This window comes from Kogia breviceps, chromosome 3 (genome assembly GCF_026419965.1).
Source record: "Kogia breviceps isolate mKogBre1 chromosome 3, mKogBre1 haplotype 1, whole genome shotgun sequence".
NCBI lineage: Eukaryota > Metazoa > Chordata > Mammalia > Artiodactyla > Physeteridae > Kogia > Kogia breviceps.
Window position 1 is genome coordinate 76,234,081 of NC_081312.1, and position 17,505 is coordinate 76,251,585.

General features: G+C 39.6%; 2 protein-coding genes across 11 annotated transcripts in view; one reads left to right on the forward strand and one right to left on the reverse strand.

Annotated features, from left to right (window-relative positions):
- SUPT16H (SPT16 homolog, facilitates chromatin remodeling subunit) overlaps nucleotides 1-2,087 on the forward strand; it is a 33,260-nt gene extending 31,173 nt beyond the window's left edge. Inside the window, exons 25-26 of the mRNA XM_059057390.2 lie at nucleotides 18-95; nucleotides 753-2,087. Of these exons, the coding sequence (XP_058913373.1) occupies nucleotides 18-95; nucleotides 753-898 (224 nt within the window). The 3' untranslated portion in view covers nucleotides 899-2,087. The remainder of the gene's footprint in view (nucleotides 1-17; nucleotides 96-752) is intronic.
- A 238-nt stretch (nucleotides 2,088-2,325) lies between these two features.
- RPGRIP1 (RPGR interacting protein 1) overlaps nucleotides 2,326-17,505 on the reverse strand; it is a 105,171-nt gene continuing 89,991 nt past the window's right edge. For all 10 annotated transcript variants that reach the window (XM_067028823.1, XM_067028827.1, XM_067028822.1 and 7 more), the window contains 4 exons: nucleotides 9,059-9,251; nucleotides 6,486-6,570; nucleotides 3,531-3,661; nucleotides 2,326-2,471 (listed from right to left, as the gene is read on the reverse strand). In XM_067028823.1, coding sequence (XP_066884924.1) covers nucleotides 2,359-2,471; nucleotides 3,531-3,661; nucleotides 6,486-6,570; nucleotides 9,059-9,251 — 522 coding nt within the window. In that variant the 3' untranslated portion in view covers nucleotides 2,326-2,358. The remainder of the gene's footprint in view (nucleotides 2,472-3,530; nucleotides 3,662-6,485; nucleotides 6,571-9,058; nucleotides 9,252-17,505) is intronic.

A 17,505-nucleotide genomic window follows, 5' to 3' on the forward strand; every position in this document is an offset into this window, starting at 1 on the left:
AATCAATGTTATTCCAGATTATTCCAAGGAATCATTGGGCAGTGAAGAAGAGAGTGGAAAGGACTGGGATGAACTGGAGGAAGAAGCCCGAAAAGGTAGTAGATGTGTTGTTGTTATTTTCTTGAGGCACAGGTTTCAATATTTTGAGATATTATTTGCCTAATAAGAGTAACATAAGAACAATATAAAACTGATGTGGAGCCACAGCTACAGCTTCATTGACCAGAGAAGAAAATGAGGCCTGGAGTGTGTCCATACTCTCCAGGTGGCACAACTCTGCCGACTTGGATGCTTTTTTCATTTGCTCAACCCCCCCGGTGGGCCCTTAGCCATGATAGTCTTGTAAGGCTCCAAAATTAGGCTGTTTGGTCTCCAAATCTAAGTCCTATAATAGTCTAGCTTTCTGGGCCTCTTCCAGGTTAGGAATGCTTTCGTAGTACTAGTTTTAATTACTCTGAAACCAAATGCCAAATGTAAATGAAAGATGAAAAGGAAAGTACTGTACTGTACCCCAAGCATTGTGATAAGTCCTTTGCATAGATTACCTTTAATCCTAAAACAGTTTTCCATTAAATAAACCAAGGCTCAGAAAGGTTAAGTACTTGCCCAAGGTGATACAACTAGTAAGCAGCTGAGTAAAGATTAAAACTGACTCCAGAGCACCTCCTCTGTATTATTTCATGCTGTGTTCAACAGTGTTAGATACCTAAAAACTAACGTCTAGCTAACTAGTGCCACGTTCTTCTGTTTAGCTGACCGTGAGAGTCGCTATGAGGAGGAAGAGGAACAGAGTCGAAGTATGAGCCGGAAGAGGAAGGCATCTGTGCACAGTTCAGGCCGAGGCTCTAACCGAGGTTCCAGACACAGCTCTGCGCCTCCCAAGAAAAAGAGGAAGTAACTTCAGAACTTTGGCCCTCAGCTCCATTCTTCCTTCAGCCAATCCCTGAAAATTTTACATGACATAGAAACTGTATTTTTCCTTTTTTTCTTTTGAAGTTTTGCCATTTGTGTTTATGGGTTTAGGGGGCCATTTGTGCGGACCAATCTACTTGGGGAATTCCAGGCCCACCAGGACACGTGCCAATGGCCTCATCCAGATGGCAAGGGAGGAGGTGTTCTTGAAGAAGGGCAGAGGCTTCCGCTGTTAATAAATACCGTTTCGTTCCTCTCTCTTCCTGTCACCTTCTGCCAGGACATCGTTGGCTTCTGACATCTTATTCTTTGATGTCTCAAAGCCGTATTTCCAAAACATTGGTACAAGGTGACCCTTAACTACCTGTACCATGGTTCTTGACCAGCAGATTCAATCCTCCATCCTACCCTACTGCCACGATCTTCCTCACATCTCTTTAAGTTCCATCTTTGCAGTACTCAAGAAAAGGTTCTTGGAATTTGCTAATGGTGTAAACCATACAACTTGAGCTAGTGAGTCTGATCAGGCTGGTACCTCCATCTGAGTTCTCCTGCTTTCTTGCCTCATGTAGATTCTGAGGTGTTTCTGCTGCCTTGGAAGACATAAGAAGCAGTGATACTCCCCGGCTCAGTTTCATCTTCTTTACAAATTCACACATGGTACAATGGTAGAAGCAGAATTACCACTGTTTTTTTTTTTTTTTTTCTGATATATGAGGGAAAATGGCTGTGTCTCATGTACTGCTTCTAGTGAAAATCTAGAAGGAGGCTCAAAGGAGTCAACATTTAGATCTGGAAGGGGTAAGTCATGCCTTGGGCCTAGAATACCCTGACGAGAAAAGAGAAGAGGAAGAGAGGCCCCATCTACAACACAGCCTCTCGTCACTGCTGCTCCTTATTTTTACTTGTCTTGCATTGTCCTGTATTTATCACAATTTCTGTTGAACAGCTTTTTAAGTATTTGGGGAGTTTATCTTGCCATCCTCTCCCTCCTGGTTCTCTCTGCACCCACCTGTCCCACTGCAGTTCCTTCTGTGTTCTGTGACTTTAAGAGAAGAGGGGGGGAGGGGTCTCGGATTTTGTTTGTTTGTTTGTTATTTTCTCCTTAGCAGTAGGACTTGATATTTTCAATTTTGGAAGAACTAAAAGATAATAAACTGTGGGGGTTTTTTGTTGTTGTTTTGTTTTTGTAAATTCACCTTCTGTGACAGTTCTTTTGCAGTTCCTGAAAGCAAGCCTGCTTCTCGCCTGGAAAAGTGCTAAGCCATTAGAGAATAATTCCTTTTATCCAGCTAATATCTCAGAAAGAAACTTTCATCATTCTAAGCTTTCATCATTAGCTTGAGACATCATAGTAAACCAAATTCATGGTAGAACAAGTTACTTTTATAAGAGACTTTTTACTATGGTTCCCTCAGGGTTTAGAATGGAGTAGCACTTGTCCCATCACAGAAACAAATCTTCAGTCATCTCCTTGTAAATAGCATGGAGGGCTGCAGCAGCTTGAAGGGACACCTTCAGCCTTCCTATGGGGGTAGCCTGATCTTCAGAGCTAACAACTGTTGGGAAAGGAAAAGGAAACATGTCAGACAGCAGTGTCGTTCATTGAAAAACAGTTAAATACCTGGTATTTTCCAAATTAAGTGCTGGGGATACTAAATAAAGTTATACCTCATATTTTAGTGGGACTCAATCTGGTGGAAGACGATGGAAAACACACAGTCATTAAGTATAGTATGGAAGGTGCTGTGATGAAAACTAGGTGCTTTGGGAACACATAGAAGTGGCACCCAATCCAGAATGGAGAATCGGAAAAGGCTTTCTGGGGACAATCCATTAGTCTTCAAAAAGTAAAAGATATTCTAAGCACGTAGAGCATGTGCCAAGATATGAGGACAAGTTTGGAAAACTGTACGAAATGGCAGAAATGAAGCTATATTGATAAGCAGGAGCCAGAGCACAAGCCATTTGTCTTATAAGGAATGTGGTTTTCACTTGAAGGTATTAGAAATTACAGTTGTTTATTTGGGTTCTAGAAAAGTGGGTCCATTCTTTGGGGAATATATTCCAAGGGGACACAAGTAGATCAGGGAAGGTAGTCATGAGGCTGTTGAGTGAGTAATTCAGGAGTGAAAAGAAGGGTTCTGAAGTTTAACAGAGGAGGTGGGGACAGATTCAGAACACGTAAGAGGTAAAATTAATAGGCTTTTATGATTGAAATGTTGGAAGTGAAGAGGTTAGAATCAAGCATGACCATTCTGGGTGGGTAAGAGGAAATAAGGTACACAGTTTTCAGAACACAGTCAATAAAGGCGGTGAGAAAGTGATGTTTACATTTGAATGAAATGAAAACAATGTGTCCTCAAAATTTCCATGTCTCAAACACTGGAGATTGATAATAGATTCTAGTTGTCAGGAGGTATGTGGGCTAAGATACACAACTGATTACATTCATACTTGATCTAGAAATAAATATAGCGGTAGGGATTTCAATCTAGGTTGTCCCATCAACTTTGTAGTGGTAATTATGTATTAAAGGTAAAACAAAATGTATTCACTATTAGGATGATTTCCTTAGACATACGTGGAACTGAGGAGCATGAAAACGTATCACTCACTGTCTAGCTCTTGCTCTAGGATGTCTCTTCCCGATTCCAGGATCTGCCACAGTTCCAGATATGTGTAGCCTACTTCTTGACATTCTTTCTTTTCCTCATCCATAGGATCACTTACCACTGTAAACTTTAAACTAAAGGGGAAAAAAAAATCCATTTAACTCAGTACTGCTGATACCCTTAGGCTTAAAAAAAAAAATAAAGATAAAAGTAACCATAAATTACATACTGTATTCCCTGAATCACTTCTCCCTTTCCTCCATTTTACAAGACTACAACAGCAAAAGACTGAGAAGTCGTTTTAATTTAAAGTAACAGGTCTGGAAGGAACTAAGACTCAAGGTAAAGTAGTTGATCAGGTTGTCTCAACTGTTGAGATACAATGCCTTTTAAGATAGTTTACAGTTTTGATGAAAGATTTGAAATGGGCAGTGGAGGTGTTGAACAAAACCCAAGATTATGGAAGTCAGAAGAGGTTTTACATTTCTAAATTAGTGTTACACCAAGCCTGAGCAGAGTAAAGGAAACAGAATACAGAATTGCAAAATGAATATGAAAAGCGTATTCCTGGGGGCTTCCCTGGTGGCGCAGTGGTTGAGTCCGCCTGCCGATGCAGGGGACGCGGGTTCGTGCCCCGGTCCGGGAAGATCCCACATGCCGCAGTGCGGCTAGGCCCGTGAGCCATGGCCGCTGAGCCTGCGTGTCCGGAGCCTGTGCTCCGCAACGGGAGAGGCCACGGCATTGAGAGGCCCGCGTACCGCAAAAAAAAAAAAAAGTGTATTCCCTAAGAGTTCTAAGTCTTGGAAGATGATACTATAAAGAACACAGCACAGTTCCTCCTAAACAGTGAGCAGTTAACAGCAATTACAGGACCCACCTCATACCAAAATCCACCGATGCTCAAGTCCCTTATATAAAATGGTGTAGGATTTGCATATAGAATATACTTTAAATCACCTCTAGATTACTTATAATACCTAATACAGTGTAAATACTATATAAATAGTTGTAGATACAATGTAAATGTTACATAAATAGTTGCCGGTAAATGGCAAAGTTAAATTTTGCTTTTTGGAACTTCCTAGAATTGTTTTTTCAAATATTTTTCATCCACCATTAGTTGAATCCATGGATGCAGGGGGAACATGCAGATACAGAAGGCTGCCTATTATTAACTTGACTTAGTCTAGCAAAGAATGATACTGAATTCCAGAAACTGATACCTAATTAAATTTTTTGAGGTAAAGTTTACATAACATAAATTTACTATTTTAACCATTCTAAGGTGTACAATTCAGTGTTTTCTTCGTATAATCACAATGTTGTGCAACCATCACCACTAATTTCAGATCACGTTCATCACCACAAAAAGAAATCTATACCCATTAAGCAGTCACCCCCCACTCTTCTCTCCCTCAGTCCTGGTGACCACTAATCTACTTTCTGTCTCTCCGGATTTGCCTATTCTGGACATTTCATATTCCTATTAATTTTTTAAAAGCTAACATTTGTGGCTAATAGTTTTAAGGGAGCAAGAATAGGACCAATAATTCAAGCGTTTTAAATCACAGCTAAACACGATTAAGCTGAAAAGAAGAAATCCTGAAAGTGATACATTCACAGTCATTAAGCAATATTCGTTTGTGGTTATGTTTCTGTATCCGTACTGAGAACTTCAACAAAGCAAAGGAATAATGCTGACTCCTCCACCCATTTTCCCAGGAAACGTAACTCACATCACCACATCACAGTGCACAATACCAAGTGCTTTAGGTAAACTATGTCATTTCAGTATCATCCTCACCGGAGCCTTCAAGTTAAATGATACCTCAAATATCACAGAGCTAGTAAGTGGAAGAGTCAGGATTCAGAACCAAGTCTGTGTGATTACAAAGGCAATGTTCTACCTGCTATATCATACAGGCAAAAAGAAAATCAAAAGTAAAATCAATCGAAATCAAATTGAGTAGATCACAGAAAAGAAAAAGATTACCACTGTAAAGGAATAAAGGAAGAGTTGTAGGAATGCTGAAAGGAGAAAAGAAAAACCTAAATTTAACATTAACACAAAAGAGAAACGACCAAATCTCTTTCCATTTCCAAAAGTTACCAGTAAGCTTATATCTGTTTAAGTCCACCATGATACTGAAGTCAGATTCACAGTTTATTTCAACTGGCTCCTTTTTCAGTCCTTCTTAGGACTAACTGGAGACAAAGTAAATGCAAATTAAATAAATTTATTGGGCTGTTAGAAAAGTAATGGATTAGAACACCAGTCCCATACTACTTCTTACCCACACACACGAAAAGGAGGTAGGGTTGCCAGATTTTGCCAAAAATAAATAAAAGAAAACCCAGATGTCCACTTAAATTTGATTTTCAAAATTCAGCTAAATGAGAAATTTTTTAGTCTATATATATATCCCATGTATTTTATCTGGAACCTCTAAGAGGAGGGCTCCTCAGATTATATGAATAATGACAATTGGCTTTCCGAAAACTTAGAGTAGACCCAGAATTTACTTCAAAGTATTCCTGTAGAGAAATCATTTTTAAGTCAAAAATAAAATTGCTATTATAAAGGCATAATATTTGGTAAGCTAGCAATGGTATGCTACTATGTTTGAGAGAAATGAATCAAATTATCCTACAGTGTCAAGGCGTTTTTGTCCTTTCCATAGGGGGCACTAAGTATTCAAGTAAATTGCTGCCTCAAAAAAAAAAAGTGCTTATCAGGGGCTGGTATGGGTGAAAAATGAACTAATCCTGTGAGATGATATAATTTATCAGGTAGTAGTCACAAAGATAAATTAAACTCAAGTAGATGGGAAATTCATTAGGAGTATATTAATATGAAAGAAGTTATTAAAATATTCCATATCACCACAAAGCCAAACTCAAACTCCTAAATTCCTGTGTGACGTCTCCTGTCTTTCAAAGTGGGAAGCAGATGCTTACTGTCTTTGCTCAGGATCTTGTCCAGTCAGCATGGCGAACAGAAACTGCCTTCGGTCTTTTTGCTCCACTGGGTCCAGGTCTATCACTGTATTAAGGGTTAAGTGGGAAAAAAGCAAAGAATCATATACTGTTGCTATTTGGGCACTAAAACTTTCATAAATGGTATGTGTAAAACATTGATATAAAGCAGACATTGGCAAAATTGGGCCCATGAGCCAGCTACCTGTTTTCATAAAGTTTTATTGAACACAGCCATCTGTTTACATACTATCTGTGGTGGCTTTCCAACTACAATGATAGAGTTGAAGAGTTGTGACCGAGACTGGCCCACAAAGCCTAAAACGTTTACTATCTGGCCCTTTTAAGAAAATGCTTCGACCACTGATATAAAGGAAGCCTTACACTCTCTGTTGGAAGCTGTCCTGCCAAATGCCAGGATAAACGTGCTCCCACCACTGCCCAACTGGAAGAATTCTAGGAGACTGATTTTTTTCTTTTTAAGGCCACCTAGAGATTTGGGTTTTGAGGTAGGTTCAACTCAAGGTCTCAACATCCATTCCCCTCTTTCATTTCTACATGGGACTGTTGCAGACTCAAATAAATCCGCCTATGTTTTCCAGCCTCTATTTTAGCTAGGTTTGGCCATATGATTGAGTTCTGCCCACCGTGGTGTGTGAAACTGGGAGGTGGCCTTCCTTTCTGCAGCTGCTATTAAGGACTGTGGGGCATCCGGAAGGATGGAAGACAGGCACGAGGGGGACAGGAAGGCAAGATGGGAGTTTGGATCCCTGATCCTGATCACGTGGCCTCAGCCCTGGACTGCCCACCCTTGAGCTCACTTTACACAAGTGAGGGAAAAACTTCTATCTCCTATGATGTAAAGAAAGGATATACTTTTTTAAAGGGTGTTGGGGGGTGAGTTGGGGGTGGGGAATAGAGAAAAAGCAACAGCTTTTATAAATATCAAGTTAATGACTGGAAGATAAAATTAAGGAAATCACCCCCTCCAAAAAAAAAAAATAGAAAGAAAGAAAAAAACAGGTAGAATTATAGGAGAAAAGTGATAAAATTAGAGGATCAATTTGGAAGATCCAAAATTCTACTAAGAAAATGAGAAAATATAGGGGGAAAATGTTATCAAAGAAATGCAATAAAATTTCCCAGAACTAAAAGCCATGAGCTTCCAGATTTAAAGAGCCCACTTGGGCTTCCCTGGTGGCACAGTGGTTGAGAGTCTGCCTGCCGATGCAGGGGACGCGGGTTCATGCCCCGGTCCGGGAAGATCTCACATGCCGCGGAGCGGATGGGCCCGTGAGCCATGGCTGCTGAGCCTGCGCGTCCGGAGCCTGTGCTCCGCAACAGGAGAGGCCACAACAGTGAGAGGCCCGTGTACCACAAATAAATAAATAAAGAGCCCATTGAATGGCCGGAACAATTAAAGAAAATATATGCACATTATTCTGAAATTTAAGAACACTAAAAATGAATTTAAAAATGTTAAAGTCCTCTGGGGAGGTAGAGGGTAGTCTTCATACAAGCATTAGACTCCAGGCCTGGAGCTAGAAGACCATAGACCAAGTGCTTTGACATTCTGAATGAAAAATGTTTTCAACATAGATTTTTATACATGGTCTAATTATCAATCAAATATATGTGCAGAATTTTCATGCATGACTATCTCAAAATATTTACTTCCAGTGTATTCTTTGTTTAAAAGCTACTAGAAAATATGATCTATTAAGATATAATAAACCGGAAGGTGACACATGACCCAGGAGATAAAAAATCCAGTATAAAATAGAATTAAATTAAACTCTCCAAATGGCAGCAGTGGGGTAATAGCTGAACCGTGTGCTGAAGAGGAACAAGAAGAAAAAGAGAGATCTTCAGGAAAAAAAAAAAAAGATAAATTTGACAGGTTTGATTATTTGAAAATTTAAAAGGCTTCTGGAGGATGTAGAAAGAATCCCAACAGGTATAATGAAAGTAAAGCAAATGAAAAATTGAGACAAACAAAATATAAAAAAGAAAGAGATTATAATCATGGTGTACAACTTGGCCCTGCAAGACTGTTTACATATCCATAATAATGGAAACAATTATGATTAAAAATTAAATTTAAATTATGATCCAACTATATGGGAGCACGGGTGTGATACAAGAGAGATAAGTTTTATTTGCCAAGATAGGAAGTCAACAGATAATGTCTGAATCAGGAAATGAATTAGTGAATCAGGAAACTGCAATAGAATCATTTCTCAGAAACATGGGGTTAAATAACAGAAGAGATAGCAGAAAAAGTGAAAAGTGGTGTGGTAGACTGAGGGGGTTGGTCAGGGAGGGGTGAGGTGGAGTGTTATGCAGAGAAAGAGTAGAGCAAAGGACTACTTTATTTTAATCAAAAATCTTTTTAAACCTATTTGGTATTTTAAAACCATATGCATATATTACTTTGATACATAAAAGAAATAAAACAGTAGTGTCCACCCCAACAGAAGTCCAGAGTAGTTCAGACCCCTCAGACTAAATGACTGTCAGCCTCCTCTCCTGGCTGTTCACCAGGGATGCCTCACCCTTGCTAAAGTGGAAGTGGATCTCTTCTCCTGCTCTTGGTTTCCTCAGGGACACTGGAGTCTCCGTCTCCGACAAGGGAAGATCGTAGAACTTGTATTCCACGTACACCTGTTTTACATTCTCATCACACATCACTCCAGCCTCTGGGTGGAATGCCAGGGAGATGATTTCAATGCACATCTTCTCTGAATCCTGACAAAGAAAATATTCATTTCCTATAGGTTAGAGATGCCAGTTTATACTCCACCAAATTAACATATTACTCTCTAGGGATAAATCACAGGCATATTCCACCTAACATATTACTCCTTGAGAATCAATTTATAGGTACCTTAAACTGGCACCAAGAGACCACCTGACTGAACTGCCACCACTAACCATGGGTGATTTGTAAAGAGAATCCAGTTCCTCTATCTCCCAGTCCAGTGAATCAATTCTCCAGATCAGCCTTTCTCAGCCATCGCCACATACAGAAAGAATCAAGAAACTTTCTGAACAGATCGTTTTCTTAAACTTTCTCCATGAAAATCAATCCATCTTTTTCCTGCAGTTAGGTCCCTAAGAGACCTGTCAACTGAGTAGTTGTTTTAGCCACTAAAACAAAGAGCTGCCCAGTGCTCCCTGTGTCCCAACCGACCCCCCACCAAGTACATGACATGGAGCAGGCCATTAGACCACCCTGTCCTCTCATGGCAACTCCAGTTCTTTGAGCTCTGCTTCAGAGTTGCTGCTACGGCTGCGATCCCCTCCTTTGACATCCCTGTGTCCACTTTCACATTAGGGATACCAGGAGGAGGGCTGACATCATGATAGTTTCAAGAAATAAACTGAGGTCAACATTAAGTCCCCCCACCTTCTACAGTGTAACAGCAAGTCAGTGTCGTGACACTAGTAAGGAGTCAGTCCAGGGTGGCCCTATAGCCACAGTTCTCCCTTTCATCTGTGAGTGCCCTCAGGGCTGCTTCCTTCACTCCTCCAGGTCGCCAGGCCAATGTCCTCACTTCTCCAAATCTGCCCCCCACCACCCATCTTTTCTTCTCTTAGGAAGCAAGCAGAGCTCCTGTGCCTTCTCCTAGGAAGTTCAGTGGGCAATATTTCTCAACAAATCTGCATCAAAATAATCTGGGTGCTTCTTAAAAATTAAGACACTTGATGTTTCCCTCTCAGTCCCCACGCAACTCTCCAACACTTATCATGAAAACCACTGACTCTAAACGGTGTTTTCCAAAATGTGAATCTTGACATTTATGGGTCAGCTTAGTGGGATTCACTAGTTTATTTATTTATTTATTTATTGGCCGTGCTTTGCAGCTTGTGGAATCTTAGTTCTCCAACCGGCAAATGAACCTGGGCCCTCAGCAGTGAAAGTGCGGAGTCCTAACCACTGGACTGCTTAGGGAATTCTTTTTTTTTTTTTTTAATGAAATAATAAAATAGGATAGGATGGAATGGAATGGAATAGGAGAGAAAATATGACAATGCTTGGCAAATGATAAAGGTAATTCTTGTTTCTTGAAATTTCTGCTTAGATATGATTATACTGAGCACAATGTAGAAACATATTTCTTACAGCGATTGTCATTTAAAAAAAAAAGTGTAGGGTTTCCCTGGTGGCGCTGTGGTTGAGAATCCGCCTGCTGATGCAGGGGGACACGGGTCCGTGCCCTGGTCCGGGAAGATCCCACATGCCGCAGAGCGGCTGGGCCGGTGAGCCATGGCCGCTAAGCCTGTGCGTCCGGAGCCTGTGCTCCACAATGGGAGAGGCCACAACAGTGAGGCCCGCGTACCACAAAAAAAAAAAAAAAAAAAAAAAAAGTGTAAAAGCCAATCATAGCACATTGTCTGGGTGGCTCCTGGCAGTGTTTAACTTTTAAATACGTAGGTATAATCTGCATACAGTAAAATGGAAAACCTTGGGTATGCAGTTGAGACAAATGTATACAAGTGTGTAATCAACACCCTATTTAAGAAGACATTTCCATCACCCTAGAAAGTTCTCTTACATTGCTGTTGCAATTATCTTTAAGTTGCAAACCCTATGCGGTAGTCTCAATAAAAGTTAAGCAGAATTTCTCACAGTGTGTCTGAGGAAGGTGTTTTACAAATGAATGGTTCTGTGAGAAAATAAATTTTGGAAAATCAAGATTAACAAAGCTATCAGCTTTCCTTAACTGGACTTAAAGACTTTAATATGCTAATACACCTTAGAGCACTTATAGAGGATGATACAGAGGTAGTTTTTTCCAAACATATTTGACTACACAATCCTTTTTCACCCTCTGGACCATGGCTGGGTTTAATTTTCCATGGAACACACTTTGCAAAACCCTGAGGTCTGGGAAAATAAGAGAAAGGTGCTTGTAGTCATTTAAGTGCCTGAATGATGCCCAGTTCCTCCTTATCAAAACAAAACAAACAAACTTCTATGCTGTATGGGGATGAACATTTATAGTTAAAAGAAAAAAAAAAAAAGAACAACTACCAGACTAGTGACTTTCAAACTGTAAGATTCAGCATATGTGTATCTGTATATGTATATATTTTTAAAAAATCACTTATATAAATGTACCCTGAAACAATGCTTAACCTTATTATATGTAATACAGACTATTATTTTGTATTCAATTCTATCTCAGTTCATTCCCTTCTAAGGGATGCCAACTCACAGTTGGAAAACATTGCACCACAGTTAGGCTATATGACATGATAGCCATTAGCCACATGTGGCTATTGAGCACTTGATATGTGGCTAGTCTGAATTGGGATGTGCTGTCAGTGTAAAATTCACACAGGATTTTGAAGACTTTGCATTAAAAAAAATATAAGATACCTCAATTTTTGTATATTGATTTCATGTTGAAATGATAATACCTTGGATATATTAGGTTAAATAAAATACACTATTGAAATTAATTTTACTTGCTTCATTTTACACTTTTAATGTGGACACTAGAAAGTTTTAAATTACATTGGTGGCTCACATTATAATTCTGTTGGACAGCACTTCACAGACTGTAAGCTCCATGAATTCTAGTACCACAAGTCTGTTTTGCTAACCCCTTTAGTCACAGCATCTAGCATACCATTAATTTGTTTTGTTACCTCTCCATGTCACCTAGATCTAAATTTTTAAAAATTACTTTTGACTCTTTCCCTCACAGTCACTCTCATTCCATTAAATTGAGGATGTTGGGAGAGAAGTGTTCATAACACTATGACAGAAAAAGGTCACTACAGGGAGAGAGTATAAATTAGTATAATTTGGGGGATGATAATGTAGTGGTATCCGTCAAAATTTCAAGAGTACATTCCTTTTAAAATCAACATTCCACTTCTAGGAATCTATCCCACAAAGACATTTGCCAAGAACACAAAGATACACATGAACAAGGGTGTTATACTGTGGCAGTATTTTCCCCCCTTTTCCCTCTGTTATTGTAGATACTTGGTTGTACAGAAACAAAAGTGACAAGGTCCTGGTGTAGTCAGTCTGTACACATATCAGAGGACAAATTCTGCAAAAGCTATGTATGGTCATCAAACGTTTGCTCTTCTCAAGGCTCATTTGAAAAGTCTGGCTATGAAATTTTACTGTGGAATCTCCTCTCTTCCCCCAGCTTTACTGAAATTTAACTGATATACAATGTTCCCTTGTTTTCCTGTACCTTAGATGAACCGAACTATCTGCTACCCCAGGGCTTTTACATTTGCCCTCTCCTCTGCCTGAGATAACTATCCCCCAGGGCTTCCCTTCTCATTCTTCAGATTTCAGTTGAAATGTCCTCTCCTCAGAGAAGTCTTTCCTTACCAACTTACCTACCTCAACTCCTCCTGTTACTAACTATTATATCACCCTATTTGTTTTCTTTGTAGTATTTAGAATCAGCAAGTATCTATTTGTTTGTTCAGTGATTTATATCTGTTTGCACTCAGTAGAAAGATTCAAGAGGGAAGGGACCAAGCTATTGGTCACCATTCACCATTTTGTATCCACAGAGCCTGGCAAATAATAAGACAGGTAACTCCATAATTACTTGTTGAAGGAGCAAACAACTCACGTGTGTACTGTGAGGATTTAGTGAGTTAATGAATATCACGCACATAGCATAAAAGCTCAATCAGCATTGCCGACCGAGGTCTAAATAAAAGGTCATATTATTTTAATGGAATACTAATAAGCAGTTAGCAGAATGAACTAGAAGAAACTAAATATATCGACATGGATGGAATCCGAAAACATTACTGATTGAAAAATACTTGCCACTAAGAGCTGGTTCCTTGAAAAGATAAACAAAATTGATAAACATTGATGTAAACAGGACATCAAAATCACAACATGTAGGGGAGGGGAGTATAAAAATGTAGATCTTTAAGAATGTGTTTGGGGCTTCCCTGGTGGCGCAGTGGTTGAGAGTCCGCCTGATGATGCAGGGGACACGGGTTCGTGCCCCGGTCCGGGAAGATCCCACATGCCGCGGAGCGGCTGGGCCCGTGAGCCGTGGCCGCTGAGCCTGCGCGTCCGGAGCCTGTGCTCGGCAACGGGAGAGCCCACAGCAGTGAGAGGCCCGCGTACCGCAAAAAAAAAAAAAAAAAAAAAAAAAGAATGTGTTTGAACTTGTATGACTATCTTGTAGTTTAAAGCAAGTATAGTTATGGGTCAAGATACTGAAAAACAGGACAACCACAAATCAAAAACATACAATGGATTAAAAAAAAAAGAAAGGAACTCAAGAGTATTACAAAAGAAAACAATCAAACCACAAAAGGAAAAACAAAAAGAAGAAATGAACAAAGAGAAACAAAATCAAATGGAAAACAAAGTTTAAAATAGCAATGAGTAAATACCTATCAATAATTACATTAAATGACAAAGGACTAAATCCACCAATCATAGAGTGGCAGGATGGATTAAAAACAAAACAAGATAAAGAAGATGTGGCACATATATATAATGGAATATTACTCAGCCATAAAAAGAAATGAAACTGAGTTATTTGTAGTAAGGTGGATGGACCTGGAGTCTGTCATACAGAGTGAAGTAAGTCAGAAGGAGAAAAACAAACACCGTATGCTAACACATATATATGGAATCTAAGAAAGAAAAAATGTCATGAAGAGACTAGGGGTAGGATGGGAATAAAACACAGACCTACTAGAGCATGGACTTGAGGATATGGGGAGGGGGAAGGGTAAGCTGTGACAAAGTGAGAGAGTGGCATGGACATATATACACTACCAAACGTAGGGTGGATAGCTAGTGGGAAGCAGCCGTGTGGCACAGGGAGATCAGCTAGGTGATTTGTGACCACCTAGAGGGGTGGTATAGGGAGGGTGGGAGGGAGGGAGATGCAAAGAGGGAAGAGATATGGGAACATATGTATATGTATAACTGATTCACTTTGTTGTAAAGCAGAAACTAACACACCATTGTAAAGCAATTATACTCCAATAAAGATGTTAAAAAACAACAACAACAAAACAAAACAAAAAACCAAGAACCTACAATATGCTGCTTAGAAGAAATGCACATCAGGATGAAAGACACACACAGACTGAAAGTGAGAGGATGGAATAAAGATTGCACGCAAATAGAAACAAGACAGTTGAGGTAGCGATATTCATATCAGACAAAACAAACTTTAAAACAAAACAAACTTTTTTTTTTTTTTTTTTTGCGGTACGCGGGCCTCTCACTGTTGTGGCCTCTCCTGTTGCGGGGCACAGGCTCCGGACGCGCAGGATCAGCGGCCATGGCTCACGGGCCCAGCCGCTCCGCGGCATGTGGGATCTTCCCGGACCGGGGCACGAACCCATGTCCCCTGCATCGGCAGGCGGACTCTCAACCACTGCGCCACCAGGGAAGCCCCCAAAACAAACTTTAAAACAAAGTCCAGGACTTCCCTCGTGGCTCAGTGGTTAAGAATCTGCCTGCCAATGCAGGGGACACAGGTTCAAGCCCTGGTCCAGGAAGATCCCACGTGCTACGGAGCAGTTAAGCCTGTGCACCACAACTACTGAGCCTACTCTCTAGAGCCCACAAGCCACAACTACTGAGTCCACATGCTGCAACTACTGAAGCCCGCGCACCTAGAGCCCATGCTCCGCAACAAGAGAAGCCACCACAATGAGAAGCCTGTGCACAGCAGCAAGGACCCAATGCAGCCATAAATTAATTAATTAATTAATTTAAAAAACAAAGTCCATAAAGAAAGACATAGAAGGACATTATATAATAATAAAGGTATCAATACAAGAAGAGTATATGACACTTATTAACATTTATGTGCCCAATATAAGGGCACCTAAATATATAAAACAAATACTAACAGACATAAAGGGAGACATGTACTGGAATACAATAATAGTAGGAGACTTTAACACCCCATTGGTATCAAGAGACAGATCATCCAGACAGAAAGTCAATAAGGCGACAGAGGTCCTAAGTGACACAATAGACCAGTTGGACTTAACTGATAATGTACAGTCCACTACAGCCAAAAAAGTTAGAATATACATTCTTTTCAAGCGTGCATGGAACATTATCTAGGATAGACCACATATTAGGTCACAAAACAAGCCTCAGCAAATTTAAGAGGAAAAAAATTATTTCAAGCATATTTTCTGACCACAAGGGTATGAAACTAGAAATCAACCACAGAAGGAAAAACGGGAAAAGAATGAACACAAGGAGACTAAACAACATGCTACTAAAAAACCAATGGGTTAACAATGAAATCAAAGAAGAAATCAGAAAATACCTCAAGACAAACAACAACGTTACACAAACACAATCTTACAAAAATCTATGGGATGAAGCAAGAGCAGTTCTAAGAGGAAAGTTCGTAGTAGTACAGGCCTTCCACAATAAACAAGAAAAATTGCAAATAAACAACCTAATGTACCACCTAAATGAATTAGAAAAAGAAGAAGAAACACAACCTGAAGTCAGCAATAGGAAGGAAATAATAAAGATCAGAGAGGAAATAAAATACAGATAAAAAATAAAATAAAATAAACCAAGAGCTGGTTTCTTGAAAAGACAATCAAAACTGACAAACCTATGGCCAGGCTCACCAAGAAGAAAGGAACCAAATAAACAGAATAAGAAATGAGAGTGGAGACATAACAACTAATAGCACAGAAATACAAAATATTCTAAGAGACTACTATAAACAGTTGTATGCCAACAAATTGGACAACCTAGAAGAAATGGACAAGTTTCTAGAAACATACAGACTGATAATATATGTATACATATAGCTGATTCATTTTGTTGTACAGCAGAAACTAAAACAACATTATAAAGCAATTATACTCCAATAAATATATAAAAATAAATAAATAAATAAAAATTTAAAAAACACATAAAATCAAAACTTTTATTTCATGCTGGAGCCATCAATGAAGCAAACCTAGGGGCAGAGTAAAGATCCTGGTCATAGCAACCTACTGTTTTGTGGTAGTCACCTCTAAGATGGTCCCCAATGATCCTCACCTCCTACAGACCCTCCTACATTGAATAAGACTGACCTTGCTAAAAACAGGATACTGTGGAAAGGAAAGAGTGTGACTCCTAAAGCTGGATTGGCAAAGACGTTGTGACTGCTGCCTTGCTCACTCTTGGCGCCTTCACTCTGACTGAAGACAGCTGCTGTGTCCTGAGGACACTCAAGTAGCCCATGGAGAGGGAGGCTCAAAAGGTGATGAACTGAGGCCTCTTACCAACAACTAGCACCATGTGAGGGCACCATCTTGGAAGGGGATCCTCCAGCCCCAGTCAAGCTTCTAGATGACTGCAGCTCCAATTGACAACTTGACTGCAACCTCCCAGGACACCCTGAGCCAGAACCACACAGCAAAGCCATTCCCAGTTTCCCGACATTAAGAAACTATGTGAAAATAAATGTTTACTGTTGTTGTAAAAAGAGAACAAAAACAAACAAACAAAAAAACTGAGTCAAGAACAAACAGATGATTTGAACAGACCAATCACTACAGTGAAATAGAATCTGTAATTTAAAAAAAAAACTCCCTGCTAACAGAAGTCCAGGACTGGATGGCTTCCCTGCAGAATTCTACCAAACATAAAAAGCAGAACTTACACATATCCTTCTCAAACTATTCTAAATAACTGAAGAGGAGGGAACACCCCCAAATTCATTCTATGAAGCCACCATCACCCTGATACCCAAACCAGACAAAGACACTACAAAAAAGAAAATCACAGGCTAATATCTTTGATGAATATAGATACAAAAATCGTCAACAAAACATTAGCAAACCAAATCCAACAATACATATAAAGGATCACACACCATAATTAAGTTGGATTCATTCCAGGGTAGCAAGGATGGTTCAACATGCTCAAATCAGTCAATGTGATACACCACATTAACCAAAAAAAAAAAAAAAAAAAAGACAAAAATACATGATTATCACAATAGAT